We start from the raw sequence: 19,969 nt of genomic DNA, 5'->3' as shown, positions 1-19,969 counted from the left end.
AGCTCGTCCACAGAAGGACTGGTAGCTCCCCTTACGATAAGGGTTCAGATCGCGCGAACAGGTGTGAAATGTGTGTGTTTAGTTAGTTTGTTTGTTTGCTTGTTTTAATCAATTTTAAATCATGCTTTTTATTTGTTTTTGTTTCTAATGTCTCTGTAAAGCACTTTGAATCACCTTGTTGTTGAATTGTGCTATACAAATAAATTTACCTTGCCTTGCCTAATAAAACTAAAATAGGATTTACAAGCATCAGCAGCATCCAACAGATATCACTCTGGGGAGTCTTGTCTCTGTGCTGTGGTTTCCACTAATTTCAGTTAAAAAGACCAATCAAAACTTGGAGTGACAGGCAGGTTTGGAAATTTGTATAAAATAGTCTCAAAATTATTCACGATTGTGCCCCTATCATAAAGCCCCTTTATAGCCAAGTTTATATAAGTTCTTTATGTCTAAAATGTGTGTAATATTTCCTACTTCATGTGATTCCCTTGTTTTATTTCCTCTTTGAACTCCTCTGCAGGTCTGGAGTCCTTGCGTGACAGTGCCCACTCTACACCGGTGCGTTCAGTGTCCCACGGGGAATCCTTTATACCACGCTCCCGGAGCCAGGTCGCAGATACCAGCGAGGGGATGGCAGTCATCTCTGACGAGGCCTACAGCCCCTCTGACAGCGTCCTGCCCACGCCGGTGGCTGAGCACAGCATGGAACTAGCCGTATCACGCCAAATCAATGGAGCGCCCTGCAGCATTGAGGAGGAAAAGGAGTCGGAAGCGAGCACCCCTATGCATGGGGAACGGGGTGATTTTGGTGCGGACAGTAGATCTGCACAGGAGGGCGCAGGGGGGGACTCAGCCCTCAGCGAGGTGGAACAGGTGAATAAGTTTGTCTTAAGTGTCCTCCGTTTGCTCCTTGTGACCATTGGACTCCTCTTTGTGTTGCTCCTCCTCCTCATCATCCTCACCGAGTCAGACCTTGACATTGCATTTTTAACTGATATCCGCCAGACCCCCGAATTTGAGCAGTTCCATTACGAATACTTTTGTCCCCTCAGGCGGTGGTTTGCCTGCAAGCTCCGCTGGGTGGGCGGGTTGCTCATTAACAAGTGAGAGTGAGGTCGTAGAGTCCATAAACCTGTTCGGGGGTCTGACAAGACGGTTAGGACTCCGGAGTGATGGAGGGCAGCCTCGTCCCAACCATGAACCCTGCTTCTCTCATCCTCCTCCTGCAGACAGACATACAGCTTGGACCACTCCTGGTAACACCGGGCCAGGATCTCTCTCCCCCTCCTCCACTTTAAGTTGCCCTCACCCACTCAACCCCCTCCTCGTTTCGCTTACGTTGTTCTTTTTTCCTTTTTTTTTTTCTACAAAAGCCAGGACACCTTTTTTCTGCAATTTTTTTTTAAATTTTAAGCCATTTCAGGTATTTTATTTTTTCAAATAAAACAAAGGAAAAAAAATTAAAGAGAAAAGCAAAGAACTAAAGGATTTTAAACAGTTCCTTTTACCGGAACAGAAGATGTTTTTTTTGTCGCAACAGATGAACGTTGCCTTCGTTTCTTATTTATTGCTTTTAAACACGATTAGCAGAAGGAGAAGGGGTCGTGAATGGTGATCAAGGAAGTTGATTTTGTCAGTAAAAGATGAAAGTGAGTCACGTCAGAGTCAAAGGGCCTTCTGCTGTGAACCATACATGAGTCAAAGTGGTGTAATAGCGCTTGATATCGATTCATCCCCATCAGAAGTCGGCAGCAGATTAACCTCATTAGAAAAACAAAGCAGTTTGACGGGAATAATAGTGAAGGCGTGTGGAATGGAAAACAGAAAGTGTGGTTAATGAGTTTTTTTTGGGAATATAGAAATTATCGATAGCTTAAGACACAGTTAGACTTCAGTATACATTTGTATACAAGGTTCGCAAGGTTATTTTCTAACACTTTATAAGGATACGGTGAAATAAGTACCAATACCTGTAGTGTTATTTTCCCAGTAGTGTCAGACGTGGTTAGAAAAACGCTCACAATGAGCAAAGATTCACTGGCACCAGTAGATGATAGTCTAGGTAGATGTGCAATGCTGACATGGTTTTAATAATTAAGAACTTTGAATGTGCTCGTTGGTTCAGTTCTTTTGTTATTTCTTCATTTTAATTTGATTTGCTTTTTTTTTTTTTCATCACGTTGAAATTCGATGAATTTCAATGATTTCTTTGTATGAAGAATTCTTGATTTATTTTGGTTTCATATCAACCTTGCTCTGACTATATTATTATTATTGTTAGAATAAGAGTAATACTGTACTTTTTGTACAAATTAGTTTGTTTCCTAATATATATTGACACGTTTTCCATGTATATTTTAACAGAACTGAAATGTTATTTTGTTATTGAGATTAAATTATACCTTTTTTAGCGCTGTAAGGTCAGAAGCATTTATGGAAAGATGGAAGGAGGTCTGAAAAAGAAAAAAGAAAAAACAACAAAAACAACAACAAAAAAACAACAACAAAAAACAAACAAACAGGGCTTTTATCCAGATCCACTCAACACTAATCATGCCTCCCATCACTCCACCAGCAGAGTGTGTGCAACTTTAATGACCGTTTAGATTGAATTAAATCTGGAATGTCATTGTACCACCAATACTAAATAATTCAAAAACATATGTCCGACTTTCATAACTTTATCATATCTTATTTTACTTGAAGAATTTGGAGAAGTGACGGAGCCTGACTGACTGGATCTACGTTAAAGGGGACCTGTTTTTTGATATTTAAATATGCTGGATTCTCATGTTTAAGATAGTTGAGTATACAAATGTGCAAATAATCCATGTGAGACAGAAGCTCAGACTTCAGGCTGCTGACAGTTTGATTTTTTTTGTTTTGTTTTGTTTTGTTTTTGGGGGTTTTTTGGACCCTTGGACCTGCATGATGTCAGTAAGAGCGGATGTCCCTAATATGGTCATGTTTAGGCACACAGTGCTGGTTGTGTGCGCACATAACCACCACTCACCTGATGGAGTGGGGGAGCTGAAATAGCTCATTTCAGACAGAAGATAAGCTGAAGGGCTGCACTAAAGCACAGAATGAGGTAAATAATAATTATTTTAAGCTGTTTTTCATGCAAAGCTACTCTTAAGGATATAAAAGGTCCTCTTAAAAAAACAAACACAAAGTAATTTGACATTCTTAAAAATTTAACATTTAAAAAAAACTAGGAGGCTGTTTTGATAAAATGAATATTGCATAAAATTAGCTACTATTAATGCAATAATTATCTTTTCTCTGCATTTATAAATACAGTATCTGTTGGTCAGATTAAGGAAAATCGCACTGAAACAATAAATTAATCTAGAATTAACTAATGTGAAACCAGAAATCTCGACTTTGGTGGAGACAGACTGCATACAGGAATCTTTTCTTTATCTGGAGTTTTATATCAGATAACATCTGCTCCTTGATGTCTTGGTCAGGCTTGAGGCTCTTCCGTCTCACAGCTCAAGGGAGCAATAACTGTCGCGGCTGCTGGATTCTGGTTAAAATCGGGGGGGTTGTACCTCCTGCACCAAATGCAGGTGTATGTGTTAGTGTGTCATTATGTAGGAGTGGAAGCAAGATTCATGGTGATGGAGTGGAGGCTTGGACAGACTAAAGCAGAGAAGGAGGAGAAGTGAGAGGGGTGACGAGAAAGAGATGTAGAGAAGTTCTGAAGGATTAATTACCATGTAAATTCGAAATTGAAGGCTGATCAACGGCTGTACAGGGTTAATGTTTTCTTTTCTTCTTTGTTTTCTTTTTTGGTTTTTTTACACACACCCTCCTGCAGCTGCTCCACTAAAGGCTTGATGGTGCTACTTGATTTGTTTGCTCCTGTGTAATCTGAGCATATAAGTCCTCGGCTATGGCCTGACTGCAGACAGAGTAGCTTGCACACTGGCATTGTGGCTGGATCCACTCCTTTGGCTAATTGTCTTTCACAGGCCATAGTTATCTCTGGTGGAGGTAACAGCACTGACATTTCTCAGCACAATGCTAAAAGGAAACATGGAATCAATACAGCAACACTAGCAAGAACGCTGTTGATGTAGGAGCTTATTTAAGTGAAGAAAAGAAAAAAAAGCACATTTTTTCCTACCAGGGGGTGGAGCGGGGCGGGTGGGTTGACTTTTTTTGTGTACTTTCATACTTCATATTTATTACTTTTTCACTGAGGTCAGTATGACCCTTTAGTCCAGCCAGGCTGCATTGTTGTAGACATCTTTTTTTAAAAGTGTTCCTTTTACATCTCTCAGCATTATGTAGCTTAAGCGGTCTCTCTGAACATGCAACAATTTAAAAAAAAAAAGAAAAAGAAAAAGGCAGCATTATTCATGAAGCAATAAACAGCTGTAAGAGCAAAAAGTATGAAAAACATGTATACTAAGATCTAATGATGACTAATGTTTGATGAGCCAAATTTATTCGCCCAATTTGCTGTTGTGCTCACTCAAACAACGATGCTTGGACTCGAATGCTTAGACGCTCAGTTACCTTTGCAATCAGTAATCACAGTTTCTAAAATGGCATTTTCCTTAGAGACCTCTTGTGTGGATGTTTGTTCTGCTGTTTTCTGTTGTTTCACTGTTAAGCAAAACATTGCTCCCTGTGCCTGGATCCTCACTCTGCAGTTTACCAAAGTGGCAAAGATGAAGGAATGGAGACAGAGAGGCGCGACATCTCTTTCGGCTACAGACTTCTCCATCCTTAAATCTCCCAAACCAAGAGGGGAAAAACACTTTTCAGCTCTGTCTTAGACTCTAGTGTTCAACAGGCAGGCAAAACTCTTTGCAAGCTTGTTTCCTGTGACTAACCTGACATTACATTGCAGTTGTGGTGCCACGTTTCCATTTTCTGCAGTTACTTTACTTCATGGGAGATGACAGAAGCTATATCTGTCATTTATGGTTCATAAGGAAAATTGGCTTGTTTGTACTTTTTGAAAAAATATGTGGTTGCAGTGGAAGATGAAACATGAATTTTAGTAAAAGTAAAATACACGTGATGAGAATTAACCCAGTAACATAAGCTGCATGGATTTAAAATGCAATTTCATATGACAGCCAACCACCAGATTTCTGTAAACTTTTGATCGATTGTTATGAAGGCTGTAACAAAAAGATCTTAAGTTTCATGCCTGAGGTTGCTTTTTTTTCATTCTACTGGACTGCACTTTACTGTGACGTGTTATGTTGTCTACATATCTGAGTCATTATTAGCTAAAACAGCTAAAAAAAATAAATTTAAAAAAATAATCAGAATTTAAGATTTCTGTTGCAATCACTTAAACCAACTTACCTGACCACAATTAGGTGGTTTGTTCTTAATTGGCTTGATTTCCTCCCTGGCCAGAGCCCCTGTCACATTAATGTGAATGGTGCTTTTCGCATTAAGGGTTTAATGAAACTAACCCAAGACAGCTTGCTCTGCTTTTTGCCCTTTGCTCGCTCCCAGTACAGACCTTCACACAACTGTGCATACACGTCAATGAGTGTATATGCATATCCATGTCTGGTGGCGTGTTCTCTAGTCTGCCTCATTCTATCCTCAGATCGCAGGTTGCTGTTTAATTATGTTAAATATAAAAGTATATATACATATATATATATCTCCATGTGCCAAATCCAGTTCTTGTTCAGTCTGATCCATTCCAAAACCAATGTTTGTACTGTAGGTAACCTTCTGTACAAGTCAGTATAAAATATTGTTTCTCTCCAATAGTCCCTTGTAACTGGTGCCATTAAATAAGACACTTCAAACTTGAAATAAATGTTAAAAACGGATGCAGCTGCTCGTGTGGTTTTGTGTAAAAACAAAACAAGTTACATCGATACTCATGAATAAAATTTTAATTTATTTTTATTATGAAATAAGATAAGCACAAAAGTGCAGGGAAGGATTCCATCCACAGAAAGCAAAAATGTACAACAATATAAACATGCGATAACTGTACAGAAAATGCAGTTTTAGCTGGTCCAATATGAAGCAGCAGCTTGGTGGATTAGAAAATTAGCTTACTAGTCTACAAAGTCAGATACGGGATGAAGGAGTCCTAGCTCAAGTGTGAAAATACTGGCTTTAAGAACGGACGCTGGCTGCTTTGAGGCATCGGGGCTGCCAATAATCCTGGTCTCCTGGCTGCTGATGCATCACCTGCTGAGCTCCTGGACCCTCGACCTCCACCCCTGGAGCTGGAGGACGACCAGGATTTATTGCTGCTGTAGCCACGGCTAAATCCACAAAAATCACCACAGCAAGACAAAAGAAAGCAAAAAAGAAAAATAGTTCAGTTACAAGGGACGCCTATTGGCAAATATGATCCCCAACTGGATGATGAAATGTGAGACAACACTCTACAGACCCTTTAGAACTGGAGCTTGTGTTGCCACATCCTTTTTTCTTCTTGGAATACTTGAAGAACGGAGCCTTCTTTCTCTTCTGTCCCTGTGCAGACTTATTACGGAAGTAGGTGGAGGATTCAGTGTCATCCTCATCATTTCCACGAGTGCGACCTCGTGCCGTGTCTATCCACCCGTCGCCTCCACTGTCAGCCTGCTCCTCTGATACACAGAAGACATTTAACTTTATTTTTAAATTCACACAAATTGTGTTAAATTTAAAAAAAAAAAAAAAAAACTACAGGCAACCACTAGTGCTAGTGGTCAGCCTCCTCATAGACATGCCAAAATCTTAGATGTCTTGATCACATTCACAAGATTTTAAGAAACCTTGACCTCTGACATTGAGGTCACAAATTTAAACTGGTCTGAGATTTTAAGTAGATACAATTTGATATAACTGGAAGCTCCTATGCCGCCTCATTTTCAAGTTATCTTATTCACAAACTCAGGTGAACATGCTGCCCACCTGCCTGTTAGCACACCATCATGTGATTCAAAAAGTTACAATGTGCAAAACTTCAGTAGGATCTCTTACCAGGTAGCTGCCACTCAGAATATTTCTGTAGGACCTGAATGACTTCAGCTCCATACTTGTCCAGTGTATCTTCTGTTACACCATCAATTTGCAGGAGGACTTCAGGGTCAGAAGAAAGCTTTTCTGAATGTGACAAAAAGTGTGTTAAGTTATAAAATGTTTGCTTTTGAAATTAAATAAAAAGTTCTGTGTCTGAGAAGTTTAATTACCAGCTATCTTTTTCAATGTGGCAGTGGAGAAAATGTTGTAATAATGAAGGCCAAATGCTTTCCCCAGCTGCTTGCAGAGATCCAACAGCTCCTTAAGACACTCCTGCACCATTGCCTCTCTCCGGGAGACGTTCTTCGCCGTGGCAGCTTTATGTTTCCTGATGGTGGACGCGCTCTCAGTCTCATAAAACTCCACCTGGGAAATGATGAGAGCCAGTAGTGTTTTCATTGACTGGCAGCACTTCATTGCATTTTCCTACTCTACCTCTCTTCATGACACTTAAAACGATTGGTGTACAAAGGGCTTTAAAGTAAAAATGACACAAATTCCGATGTTTTAGCATATGAATTTCTAATACACACTGCAAGCAAATTAAAAAGCACCAAGAAAAACAATTGATAATTGATTTCATCATGCCTGTCAGGTCTGTAAAGGCCTTAAACGCTGATGTGCGACCTCTTACCTGCATGTGTCCAGACAGCACATTCATTGCTTTTGTTCCAGCGGAGATATAAGACACAGCTTGCCCACCATTGGTGATGTAGAGGTCTTCAACCAGGACGTTATCCAGAACCAGCTTTTTAAAAAGACGGTCAGCATTGTGTCTGGAGTAGGCTGCTCCAATGCCAAACATTCCTGTCTGTACCTTGGCAGCTTTAGAGCCTGACATAAAAGAACATTTACAGTTTTTAACCACACATAATTCAAACAACTGTACTGGGAATATCAACTTGTCTAGCTGCCAAATGCATTTTTACTGCTTGCTTGTGTATGTACTGTACCTATGAAGATATCCACAAGCATGTTGAGGGTCAGTCTGTTTTGGTTAGCAGTCTTGCCAAACCTTGCTCCGACTTTCTCACAGTTCTCCTGGACAAACCTCACGATCTTTTTCACGTCTTCAGTCACGTTTCGCATCTTGTATTGCTGTTTTTAGGAACATTGATGGCCAATTACAAACAGCTGGCGGTAGGTTACATATATCATCAACATAGAAGAAATGATTCCTACGTTGGGTTTGGTACAGTTGTCGCAGCTGACGTCTGGATGGTCCTTACAAAAGTTTCTGTTGAACTTCAGCTCTCCGAAGTAAGCAAGCAGCTGAATTCTTCTGCACTCCATCACGTTCTCACAGAAGTGCACCATGCTGTGTAGGTTGTTGTAGTGAGTTGCCTTGGTGTGTCTGTCACCTTCTCTGTCCACTGCGATAATGCAAGAAGCCAAAAAGACACTGTGTAAACATGTTAGGAGCTGAACTGGCCTGGACGATTTGATTTTCTATCACTTACTGCTGATAATCCTCTTGATGCGCTGGACGTCGGTGTAGGAGTAAAAGAGAATGCAGTGAGAGATCTCTCCATCCCTGCCAGCTCTCCCCGACTCCTGGTAGTATCCTTCCATTGATTTAGGCAGACTAGCGTGGATCACATAGCGCACATCAGGCTTGTCAATGCCCATGCCAAAGGCTATGGTGGCACAGATGACCTGTTGGCAGCAAATGAAAAAAGAGGATTTCAAGCATGACTCGAAACCATGATTTAAATTACGCAACCATCTAGTGATCTCGTCTTTGTGGCCGGTACCCAGACTGCTGGTTATGTTCATAATATCTATAATTTGAGTTTTGAGCTGACCTGGCAACCATCCTGATTGATCCATTTGGTCTGCACATACTCTCGGTCACTGTCACTGAGTCCTGCGTGATACGACAGGGCTGATAACCCTGCTCTCTGAAGACTCTCGGCCATGGCATCACAGTCATTACGAGACAGGCAGTACACGATGCCAGAGTCACCTGCATCAGAACAACAGACAGATGCATATAACCCCCGACAAAACACAGATTTAAAAGAACTTAGGGATTTCATTTCTATCCAAAATAACATCCAACAACTTGATATAATAAAATTCTACACAGTAATCCACTTGGCTTGTTGTCTGCAAACTGTTTTGATTTCCCACCTACTGTTCCAGACATGTGAGGGCTTAAAGTGTTCATATACAGTTAAAAATTTAACACAGCAGTTATGACAGTGTTCTGAAAATAGCATGCACCGGGATCAGAGAAAGTACTGAATTATTTACGTGGGTAGTGCTTCTTGATCCAGCTGGTGCAGTCCTCATCCACCTTTTTGGGTTTCTTGGGCAGCACTGAGTACTTCAGGTTTGTTCTGTTGAAGCTCATCGTAAACCTGAAAATCAGAATCAGAATACTTTATTGATCCCTGGGGGAAATTATTTTTTGTTACAGTGCTCCATTTTAAACCAACATTAAGACAAGACAGACAATACACTAACTAAGAATAGTACAATATATACATATATATACATACATACATACATACATACATACATACATAAGTCACTCATAAATAAATAGTTGGAAAAGAAACATGTGTAGTTGTAGCAGCAAACAGTGTGTTAAGTGGATGCGTTGTACAGGGAGATGGCCACAGGCAGGAATGATTTCCTGTGTCGTTCAGTGGTGCTTTTGGGTAATCTCAGTCTCTCACTGAACGTGCTCCTGTGACTGACCAGCATGTCATGGAGTGGGTGGGAGGTGTTATCCAACATTGTCTTTATCTTGGACAGCATCCGCCTCTCCGACACCACCTTGAGGGAGTCCAGCTCCATCCCCACAACATTGCTGGCCTTACGGATTAGTTTATTAAGTCTGTTGGCATCTGCGACCCTCAGCCTGCTCCCCCAGCATGCAACAGCATAGAGGATCGCACTGGCCACCACAGACTCATAGAAAATCCTCAGCATTTTCTGGCAGATGTTGAAGGACCTCAGTCGCCTCAAAAAATAGAGACGACTCTGGCCCTTCCTGTAAAGTGCTGTGGTGTTTTTAGCCCAGTCCAGTTTATTGTCAATGTGTACTCCAAGGTATTTATAGTCCTCCACAATGTCAACACTGACCCCCTGGATTGAAACAGGGGTCAAGTGTTTCCTGGTCTTCCTGAAGTCCACGATCAGTTCCTTGGTCTTTGCCACGTTGAGCTGCAGATGATTCTGCTCACACCACGTGACAAAGGAGTCGACCACAGCCCGGTACTCTGTCTCATCATCCCTGCTGATGCATCCAACCACCGCAGTGTCATCAGAAAACTTCTGAAGATGGCAGGTCTCTGTGCAGTGGCTGAAGTCTGTGGTGTAGAGGGTGAAGAGGAAGGGGGAGAGGACAGTCCCCTGTGGTGCCCCTGTGTTGCTGATCACCTTGTCAGACACACACTGTGGGAGACGTACATATTGTGGTCTTCCTGTCAGGTAATCAACAATCCAGGACACCAGAGAAGCATCCACCTGCATCGCTGCTAACTTATCACCCAGGAGGGTCGGCCTGATGGTGTTGAAAGCACTGGAAAAGTCAAAAAACATGACCCTCACAGTGCTCGCCGGCTGGTCCAGATGGGTGTAGACACGATTGAGCAGGTAGATGATGGCGTCCTCAGTTCCGAGACGAGGCTGATAAGCGAACTGAAGGGGATCCAGGTGTGGTCTTACTATGGGTCGCAGCTGGTCCAGGATGAGCCTTTCCAGGGTCTTCATGATGTGGGAGGTCAATGCCACGGGCCTGTAATCCTGGGGGCCACTGGGACGTGGCGTCTTTGGTACAGGGACGAGGCATGATGTCTTCCACATCACCGGGACCCTCTGCAGACTCAGACTCAGCATAAACAGTTTATGAAAGACTCCACACAGCTGGGGGGCACAGGCCTTGAGGACAAGGGGACTCACTCCGTCTGGTCCAGCAGACTTGCCTGAGTGAAGTCTCCTCATTTGCATCTCAACCTGGTATTGAGTGAAGGTGATGGGTGGGGGAGGGGTGTCAGGAATCTCACAGGAGGCAACAGCGCCATGTGAAGAGAGAGGCTGGCACAGTGGTGTGGCTCTGGATTCCAGGCTGACTGCAGGTGAGGTTGTGGGGGTGGGAGCAGACACTGTGGTGTCGAATCTATTGAAAAACAGATTCAACTCGTCGGCTCTATTCTCACCTCCCTCAGCTCCCCTGCTGTTGGTTGGCCTGAATCCAGTGATGGTCTTCATGCCCCTCCACACCTCTCTCATGCTGTTCTGCTGGAGTTTCCACTCCAGCTTCCTCCTGTAATTGTCCTTAGCCTCTCTGATCTTGTCCTTTAGTAACACCTGGACCTTCCTCACCTCCTCTTTGTTGCCCCCTCTGAAAGCCCTCTTCTTGTTGTTGAGGAGGGCTTTGATGTCCTTAGTCACCCACGGCTTGTTATTTGGGTAACAATGAACAGTCTGAGCTGGAACAATGGAGTCGGTGCAGAAAGTTATGTAGTCTGTGATACACTCAGTAAGCCCATTGATGTCCTCGGCGTGAGGCTCACAGAGTGTTTCCCAGTCGGTCACCTCGAAACAGCCCTGTAGTTCTGTTATTGCCTCCTCTGACCACCTCCTAACAGTCCTGGTGGTCACAGTTTCCCTCCTCACAATTGGCACATAGCGGGGGGTGAGGTGAATCAGGTTATGATCTGACCTACCAAGTGGGGGGAGGGAGGAGGAGCTGTATGCATCCTTGACGTTAGCATACAGTAAGTCCAAAGTTTTCTCTCCCCTGGTGGGACAGTCCACATATTGTTTGAATGTTGGTAGTGTATTGTCCAGTGATACATGGTTGAAGTCACCCGAGATCACAATAAAGGCACTCGGGTGCTGAGTCTGTAGCCGAGCTATGGCAGAGTGGATAGTGTCACATGCAGCTGTGGGGTTAGCAGAGGGGGGTACATAAACAGCCACCAAGATGACGTGAGAGAATTCCCTGGGTAAATAATACGGCCTGAGTCCAACAGCACACAGTTCAGTGTCCGGGCAACAAATCCTTTCTTTGATTGTTATGTTGGCAGGGTTACACCACCGGTTGTTAACTAAAACAGCAAGCCCACCTCCTTTACGCTTACCGCTAGCGATGCTGTCCCTGTCCGCCCGAACAGTGTGGAAGCCTTCCACGGAAGCATTCTCATCGGGAATGTCCTGGTGCATCCATGATTCGGTGAAACACATCAGGCTACACTCTCGGTATTCCCTCTGACTCCGTACCAGTGCTGAGAGCTCGTCGATTTTAATTGCCAACGATCGCACATTACCCATCACGATAGACGGCAGACACGGTTTAAACCTCCTCCTCGCTTCGAGCCTCCGCTGTCTCACCGTCACCTTTTTTCTTCTCTTCTGTCCTTGACCTCTGCATCCCCGATGTGTTTTCCTCCAAATTTCAGCTGGTACTTCTGCGGGCCTGGCCAGCGAACCGGCCGGCATCAGGGCGATCAGCTGATCTCTGGAGTAAACAGTCCGTGCGTGTAGGAGATGTGCCGCGGTCCCGTTCCTTGATAAAAGTAACAGTTCCACGGCCACCAGAAGAACAAAAACTCTCTCAATCCACATGATTGAGTAAGAGATAGAAAACGGAGGAAAATACAAGTCAGAAAAAAAAGAATACGTAAGAAAAAAGAGCTAAACTAAGAGAAAAGCAGGAGCGACTGTAACAGGCTGCACGCTGCACACATTAGAAGAAAAATGTTCAGTTACTGTTTTGCTTTTTGATCCAGCAAGAAGAAGAAAAACACGCACGCACACACACACACACACACACGTTTTAAATCTAAGCCAGAGGCTGAAAGTGAAGACATACACTTGGGGTCGACTCATGTTCAGCTGGTTGAGGATGTCTTTCTGCACTCGGGGAGTAGCTGTGGCTGTCAGAGCCATCATTGCCACATTAGGGAACTTCTGACGCAGTTCATGCAGCTTCTTGTAGTCTGGGCGGAAATCGTGGCCCCACTGAAAGATTTAAAATGATGGAATGATTCAAAATGGCTGCTGCTAAAAATAAAAGCATACAGCAGGATTGGGTGTGCATGAAAGCAAAGGAGCATACCTGACTGACACAATGGGCTTCATCTATGACAAACCGAGCCAGAAGGCCTCGCTCGTACAAGTTCTGCAGTGCGGAGATTAACCTGTTACTCGCACTCACCTTTTGGGGGGGGGGTGAGGAATAAGTCAGTTTTAAGCATTACAGAATTTATAGTTACAGACATGTTTAATTATGCAATTAAATCTTTCAAAATTAGTTTACAAGTCACAAAAAGCTCACCTTTTCAGGTGTGGCATAGAGCAGTTTAATAATGGGATCTTTCCTTGAAAGCTGCATATAAATCCTCGATGCTTCACTATCACTTTTATCACCAGATAGACTTGTTGCTGGAATCTGAAATGTAGAGCAATACAATAAAAACAAAAATTAAAAACCAAAAACACAAAACAAACCACAACAACAACACAAAAACCCCCCCCCAAAAAAACAAAACAAAACAGCAGAAGTATAAAAAACTTCCTAAACCAAGACTGAAATTACTATTCACAATATTGACTCACAGTTCCATTTCCCATGTAGTGAGGAGCTGTTAGTGAAAACATTAATGCAAGTGGGCTGGACAAGCAAAACTTTTGGTCAGTCTAAGGAAGTTTAACTACACAGTTAATCCCTCCGATATCTTAATATAAGCAAATCAAATGCAGTCTCTACATGACAAAGAAATGCTGCTGTAGTAAATTAAAGACATTTGTCAGCTCAACTCTTTGGACTTAACTTGTGAGAAATAAATGTGTAAAATTTTAGAAAAGGCTGTGGCACTTCATTTCTCAGGCTGTGATTTAACCATAAAGCAGAAAACGTATGCACCGGGATGTCTGTTTTTTCAAAATAATTACTTATTTTGAAAAAAACATTTGTTTCAATTGTAGACAGGATTTTTTCTGTTGTTATTTAATTGTTTATACGTTACCTAATTACTTTTTTCTAATTGAATGGCCATAGGGGAGGTGTTTATCAACAGGAAAAACAAAACTTATTTAAAAAACAAAAACAAAAACCAAAACCAAAAAACACAGTTAACAGTACAAAAATGATGCCCTCCTTCACACTTTCCAAGACCTTACTTTGGGCCAAACTGGAGTCTTTGCCTGACAAGTTCTGGCCCCTGGGCCTTATATTGAGATGCATGTTATAATCCAATCATTATCAAGTAATCAAGTGGCAGACAGGGGCCAACTGGTGAAATGAACCAAATCTGACTGCCAAAAGTTAAGATATGAACTGACCCATAGTTTTGAAAAACTGTTAAAATGAAAATACTTTTTAAACCTATTAAATTAACTTATTAAATACATTTTCCAAGTACACGCATAAGCACTTCACACTTTTCTCTGATCAAATATACGAGTGGAAACAAGCATACTTACATCCAGAGTGGTGAGTTTCTGAACTTGGTCTACGATGAGTGATTTGAGTGGAGAAACCACCACAGTGACCCCCAGCGAGACACATGCAGGCAGCTGATAGCACAAACTTTTCCCTCCACCTAAAAAATACAACAGTTTAAGATACCTGGACATCTTCACAGCAAACGCTGCACTGCTACTGTAAGCATGCTTTTACAAACCTGTGGGCATTAAAACAAACGCATCTTCACCCAGCAGTGCAGCATTAATCGCTTCTAGTTGATTAAACCTGAACTGATGAAGTCCAAAACGCTTGTGAAAGATCTTCATCATCTCTTGTGAATGAGGGAAGTTAAAGCCTCTGAAGCGATCATGAGCTGGGTTTTTGAAGGTGGGTTCTGCAAATAGAGACACAAAAAAGACAAGTTCCTTAAAAATCAAATCCTGTGTTTATCAGGTATGACAGACCACCTTTAAAAACATACGTTTTCTGTTAAATATATAATTCATATGGAGTTTTGCATTTCAGGAGAATGAAATCAGTACACATGGAATGTGTAACAATCTAGAACTGTATGAGATTTGTGGACCAGAGGGAAACAATAGGCTGTTCTCAGATGCCTCAAAAACAGATTCAGTGAGTACAAAATGACTTGCCTGGAGAACAAATTGTTGACGGCTTTGGAGCAGAAGTAGGTGTTGTTGGTTTCTTTTCCCATGAGGACTTGCTCGGCCCCCCCTCTTTCACTGCTGTAGTCACAGCTGATGAAGTTTGTGGTTCGTCAAAGTAATCTGGGATATCAGAGTCATTAAAGTCATCTATATCAAAGTCGTCATTATAGAAGTCATCCATTTCTTCATCTTCAGCAGCTACAAACGTTGGGGTGTTGTTCGATTTCTTCTGCGCACCACTCTCTGAGTCCTTGGGTGAGAAGAAGAGGTCTGAGCCATCAAGATCAATGCTTGATTTCTCAGATATATTAAAAGATGGCTTTGTGAACCTGTGTGCTGATGGAGAGTCACAGATACTGTCAGTTTCAACACCTATTGCCCTGCTGTCCTTATTATCCAAGGGCTTTATATCAATAACACTGTCAGAGTGATCAGAGTCATAGTCCACAGAGATGACTGAAGATCTTCTATGCTGAGGAGGCTTCTTGGAGTCCACAGGCACAGAGCAGTTGGATGAAACACCGTTGCTAGAAAAAGATGTTTCTTTGAAGCTGGGTTCAGAAATCACTGTGCTGTCTGGCTGCTGCATCCTAAACAAACAGTCACCGCCAGTTGCAAGAATTCTCTTCCTGCAGGATAAAAGCAGGTGATTATGGTCATAAAGACATTTAATTAAAACACCATGAATAATACCAAAACTACACACAAAGCTAACACACCTCTGGGCCCTCTTCAGTAAAAGTTCATCTCCACAGGACAAAGCAATTAATTCATGTTCAGGGATGGAGTCAACCAGAGCACAAATGGACTCCATGATAGCAAAAAGTTTTTCATCTGAAAAGAATTCAATACATGGAAGAAAAAAAAACAACAAAACATACTTTTGAATAAAATGAAGTATAGGATTTTTATTTTTTTTTTTAAAGGTACAACACTCACTTGTTTTGTCTTTTAAGCAGAGCTCGGATGGTTCATGCAGTGCGACGGGGCTCTTTGATTTCACAGCATTGTCTCCAATTTGAGCATCAGCTGATTCAGCTCTGTTTGAAAATAAAGAAAGTCATGTGATACGTTTCTAACTCTTAGAACAACCGTAATTTTTAAAATGACTTTCTTGTTATAATAAATATGACCTGAAAGAGTGATTAAGTTCATCAGCTAAGTATTTATTAAGGTCAAAGATGAGAAACCCACAGATCTTTTCCCCCACAGATAGGAAGTTCAGAGGAACCAAACTTGCTGGCCATTAAAGAAATTCAAGTTTACGCCTTTTGCTCACTGGCACCATCTCTGAAGCCAAGGCTGTCTTATATACTGTCTATATTTAAAACTTTCCCCATCAATCTAACTATTATCACTACAGAGAAGCGATTGCTGGCAGTAACAACTTTTTACAGGATGAAAGAGAACATTCGAGCATTTTGGCTGCTACAAACACAAGTATGATTGGTAAAATATGCAGACAAGTCTAAATTCTGACCTTGTCTCCAGTGCTGAGCCTGCGTAAATGATCTCATCAGGGATGGGTGAAGGTGGAATGCAATCAAGGTCATCTTCAGGCTCAGAGTTGTCATCTATCTCTATTGTCTTTGGGTCAATCCATATTTTCTTGTTACCTATAGAGTAACACATGGTAGCACATAGCGTTTTTTTGTTTTTAAATGTAATCTGTTGACCAGTGTATACCTAAAATAAACACCCAGTTACCTGTGCTTCCTGTAAAAGGTTCCAGCTCAGCATTATTATCTTCTTCACTGTCACTCAAGATATGCTTTAGATGTGCAGGATGTTTTCTGTTCATCTTAATGGCAAGTTCCTCCTCATCTGACCAGTCTGCTGGTTCCTGGTTTAAACTGGGTCCTGGTGAAACTGCAGCGGTGTTGACATTTTCCTCTGGCTCATCTGTTTCCATGCAGGTTTGCTTACCACTCTTGCTAGTTAATTTGGATGTTTTAAATAAGGAATCATAGTTTAGTTTGCCACTTTTCTCTGATACTTCTGAACTGAATGAGTTGTTTTTTCCCTTGGCTGGTGTTTCAAAGTCATCTAAATCATCCCAGTTGTCCACAGGAAAACTACGTGACACATCCAGAGCTGTGAAATTGAATGAATTACTGCTACAAGATAGGCTGTCAGATTTAGCTGGAGCCGACTTAATATCAGAGACCACTGAAGGTGTTTGGGATGCAGGAGAGGCAATATCTGCTGGGCTGATGGTATCCGACTTGCATTTTGAACTTACAGAGTAGTTGTTGATTTTGGATTTTTGAGGTCTCTCAAGCTTGTTTGAAAATGTCAAAGGAGATGGAGTCACCAAACCGCTCTTGTGGACATTGACATTCCTGTTTGCCAAAACATTTGAGCTGATTACCTTGGTAGGGACTTCCACCTTGGTCGTACCTGATGAGGACTTCTTTTTGAAAGAAAAAGCCCTGGAAATTACACACAAAAGGAGCTGAATTATAAAAACAATATGACTGTTAAGACAGCTAGTCTAACAGACAGTCTTACAGACTTTGAGGTGAAAGTGTCGCAATTCGAAACCATATCGCATGCCCAGCACTGTCACCCTAAACAGAGTGTACAGTAAATAACAAAACGTATCCATCCTTTTGCTGTTAGCAAAGCTTACAGTTAGCTAGCAGTTTTTTGGCCATACTTACCCCGGTTTAGGTTTAGCAACAGACTGCTTGCTTTGAGCAGCATTGCTGTGCCTCGCTAGCTGTTCCTTCAAGTTATTTTGTGGTAGACTGGACATTGTTTGTAAGAGGCAGCGCTAACGTGTTAGCTGGCTAGCAATAAGAGCTCAATTCATGAAGTAGCAGCGAGCAGTTTGTTTAGCATTACGCTAGACACGACGTGCGACCTGTCTCCCGGAGAGTCGCTCTTCACTCGTACCCCTCGTTGGAGTAAAGCTCAGTAACGTTCATTACAGTTAAATATTTTTCCCTTTGTTTTGACCGGAGATTAACTCTCTCAATGTGTACCTGTAAACCCAGACAACAGATTTTTGCGCCCATTCAACAAACGGACTTCTTATTGGCCGAGGCTGATTTGGCGTGAGTATCATGGGGAATGTAGTCTTCCGCGTGCACGAAACACATTGGGCCGGTTTCACACGCACATTTTATACTTGTTTATAATGCAAAAGCAGCCTAAAATGTAACTTTGAGCTGATCTAATACCGTCTACGATCGTGTTACATAAAACGCAATGATTTTATGAATACAAATTATCATCCCACCACTGGCTATAGTAGACCGAAGACCTACCTAATAGCGACCTCTGCTGCCCAGTTGCATTAAAAAAACAAAAAAAATCAGAAACCCTAACCCAACAAAATCAAGCTACCGGGTAAACGTTGTTTGCAGCACTGATAATCAGTGTTGGGACTAACGCGTTATTAAGTAACGCGTTACAGTAACTACGTTATTATTGTGGTAACGAGCACGGTAACTAGTTATTATGCCAAAATCAGGAACGCGTTAGTCGTTACTGGGATTTAGATAGGGTCGTTACTCGTTACTTCGTGTGGTGGCTATCGCGGAGCTTCCACAGATTCAGTAACATTAGCAAGTGGTGGAGGCCAGCAGGTGGATGAAGGAAAAGGGACGCAGAAGGAAAAGAGACCCGAGGCGGCCGCCGGTCCAAGTGTGAACTGAACTTCAGGTAAGAAGTTATGACCTGCAGTCTCTCTGGGTCAGATATGAACCAAGTTTAGGTGGAGTTTATTTTCGTTATTCTGACTTTTTCCGTACTGCGTGCTAGCTAGCATGACGGAGTTTCTATACAGCTGGGTGGGTGCTATGAAGTTAATGATGTTGAACTTTATTTTGTTCATAAGTTATTAGAGTTGCCAACCGTCCTGTCTGGTATTCAGAGAAAATATTACGCGTTTCTTATTGAGGTGAAAAGGAACAGTTTGTCCCGTAATTCAGCTACAATGAAAAAGGCACAAAGCTGGAGTTATTCTCTCTTTATGCTGCACAGCTGCCTCTTCTTCTCTCTCCTCTCCCCCTCCCTCTCCCGTTTCTACTTCAATCATGAAAACTGATCAATGATCAGCTGATCGTCTCTCTTGTTTGTTTATCGCCCACTTTGTGCCGAAAGAGGAAACCAGCCGATGTCGCGCTAAACAACAGCAGCACTTTTAAGCTTGATCAGCTGTTGTTAGAATTTATTTAATATTAATTTCTAGTATCAGCTGATGTTTGCTGGAGCCACAGCTGTAAACCTGCTGGTCATGATACGGTTTGGATATGTGGTGAGAGGGAAACATGAAGATGAAACCAGGAGATGTCCTTACTGGATCATCAGAGCTGAACAGGTGATGGAGAAACAGGTTTACCTTTTAGGTGACATGAATGAGTTGAAGGGAAGTTATGAACTGTTTCTGAGAGACAAATAACACCAGGATCCTTTTTTAGGTAGCTGACAGCTGGTAACTGTGCAGGGGCGGGTCTAGCAAAGTGTTGCCAGGGGGCAGGTAGGGCATTAACAGGGAAAGGGGGGCACAAGGAAATACTTTCTTATTCTCATTTAAAATGTCTAGCTTTTAAAAAATAATTATCTGAATCTTTCAACAAACGATTGATAGATTGATGCATATATACCATCGAAACAGTGTACATCACTGTCACAACAGTGTTTATTTTCATTCAAAGGCTTTATGATTTTTCCTATAATGGTGGGCCGGTCTCTAGTCAAATTCTCCGGGCCAATTTTCTGTCCCAGTCCAGCCCTGTATGCAGCTCATCTGCAGTCTGGTGTTACCTACATCTTCCTATTCAGAAGGCAGAATTTCTGAGTTCTGAGTACAATCGAAAGCACCACGACTGCAGTTTTTGTGTTGGATGTAAAAGGCGCA

At 42.1% G+C, this 19,969-nt stretch overlaps 2 protein-coding genes across 5 annotated transcripts in view; one reads left to right on the top strand and one right to left on the bottom strand.

Moving 5' to 3' along the window:
- frmd5a (FERM domain containing 5a) overlaps nt 1-5,820 on the top strand; it is a 71,959-nt gene extending 66,139 nt beyond the window's left edge. For all 3 annotated transcript variants that reach the window (XM_085461798.1, XM_085461799.1, XM_085461797.1), the window contains one exon: nt 521-5,820. In XM_085461798.1, coding sequence (XP_085317924.1) covers nt 521-1,107 — 587 coding nt within the window. In that variant the 3' untranslated portion in view covers nt 1,108-5,820. The remainder of the gene's footprint in view (nt 1-520) is intronic.
- Nucleotides 5,821-5,870: 50 nt separating this feature from the next.
- On the bottom strand, nt 5,871-18,226 carry blm (BLM RecQ like helicase). Of its 2 annotated transcripts, XM_085461794.1 has the most exons (22): nt 17,766-18,225; nt 17,474-17,534; nt 16,810-17,383; nt 16,583-16,718; nt 16,042-16,142; nt 15,822-15,936; nt 15,088-15,731; nt 14,652-14,828; nt 14,452-14,570; nt 13,304-13,417; nt 13,085-13,183; nt 12,839-12,987; nt 9,268-9,374; nt 8,817-8,977; nt 8,472-8,667; nt 8,194-8,384; nt 7,965-8,109; nt 7,646-7,845; nt 7,182-7,377; nt 6,973-7,095; nt 6,398-6,596; nt 5,871-6,266 (listed from the first exon to the last, which is right to left on the bottom strand). In XM_085461794.1, the coding sequence occupies exons 1-22, from the start codon at nt 17,858-17,860 to the stop codon at nt 6,089-6,091; spliced, it is 4,080 nt and encodes a 1,359-aa protein (XP_085317920.1). In that variant the 5' UTR covers nt 17,861-18,225; the 3' UTR covers nt 5,871-6,088. The 2 variants fall into 2 exon arrangements, with proteins under 2 accessions (XP_085317920.1, XP_085317918.1); XM_085461792.1 differs by having other exon boundaries at nt 16,810-17,534; nt 17,766-18,226.
- Nucleotides 18,227-19,969: the final 1,743 nt, after the last annotated feature.

This window comes from Copadichromis virginalis, linkage group LG7 (assembly GCF_057382275.1).
Source record: "Copadichromis virginalis isolate Kocher_CV1m ecotype Utaka linkage group LG7, C_Virginalis_male_GT1.1, whole genome shotgun sequence".
NCBI lineage: Eukaryota > Metazoa > Chordata > Actinopteri > Cichliformes > Cichlidae > Copadichromis > Copadichromis virginalis.
Note: the sequence above shows the minus strand (reverse complement) of the source record. Positions and strands in the feature narration are given on the sequence as shown.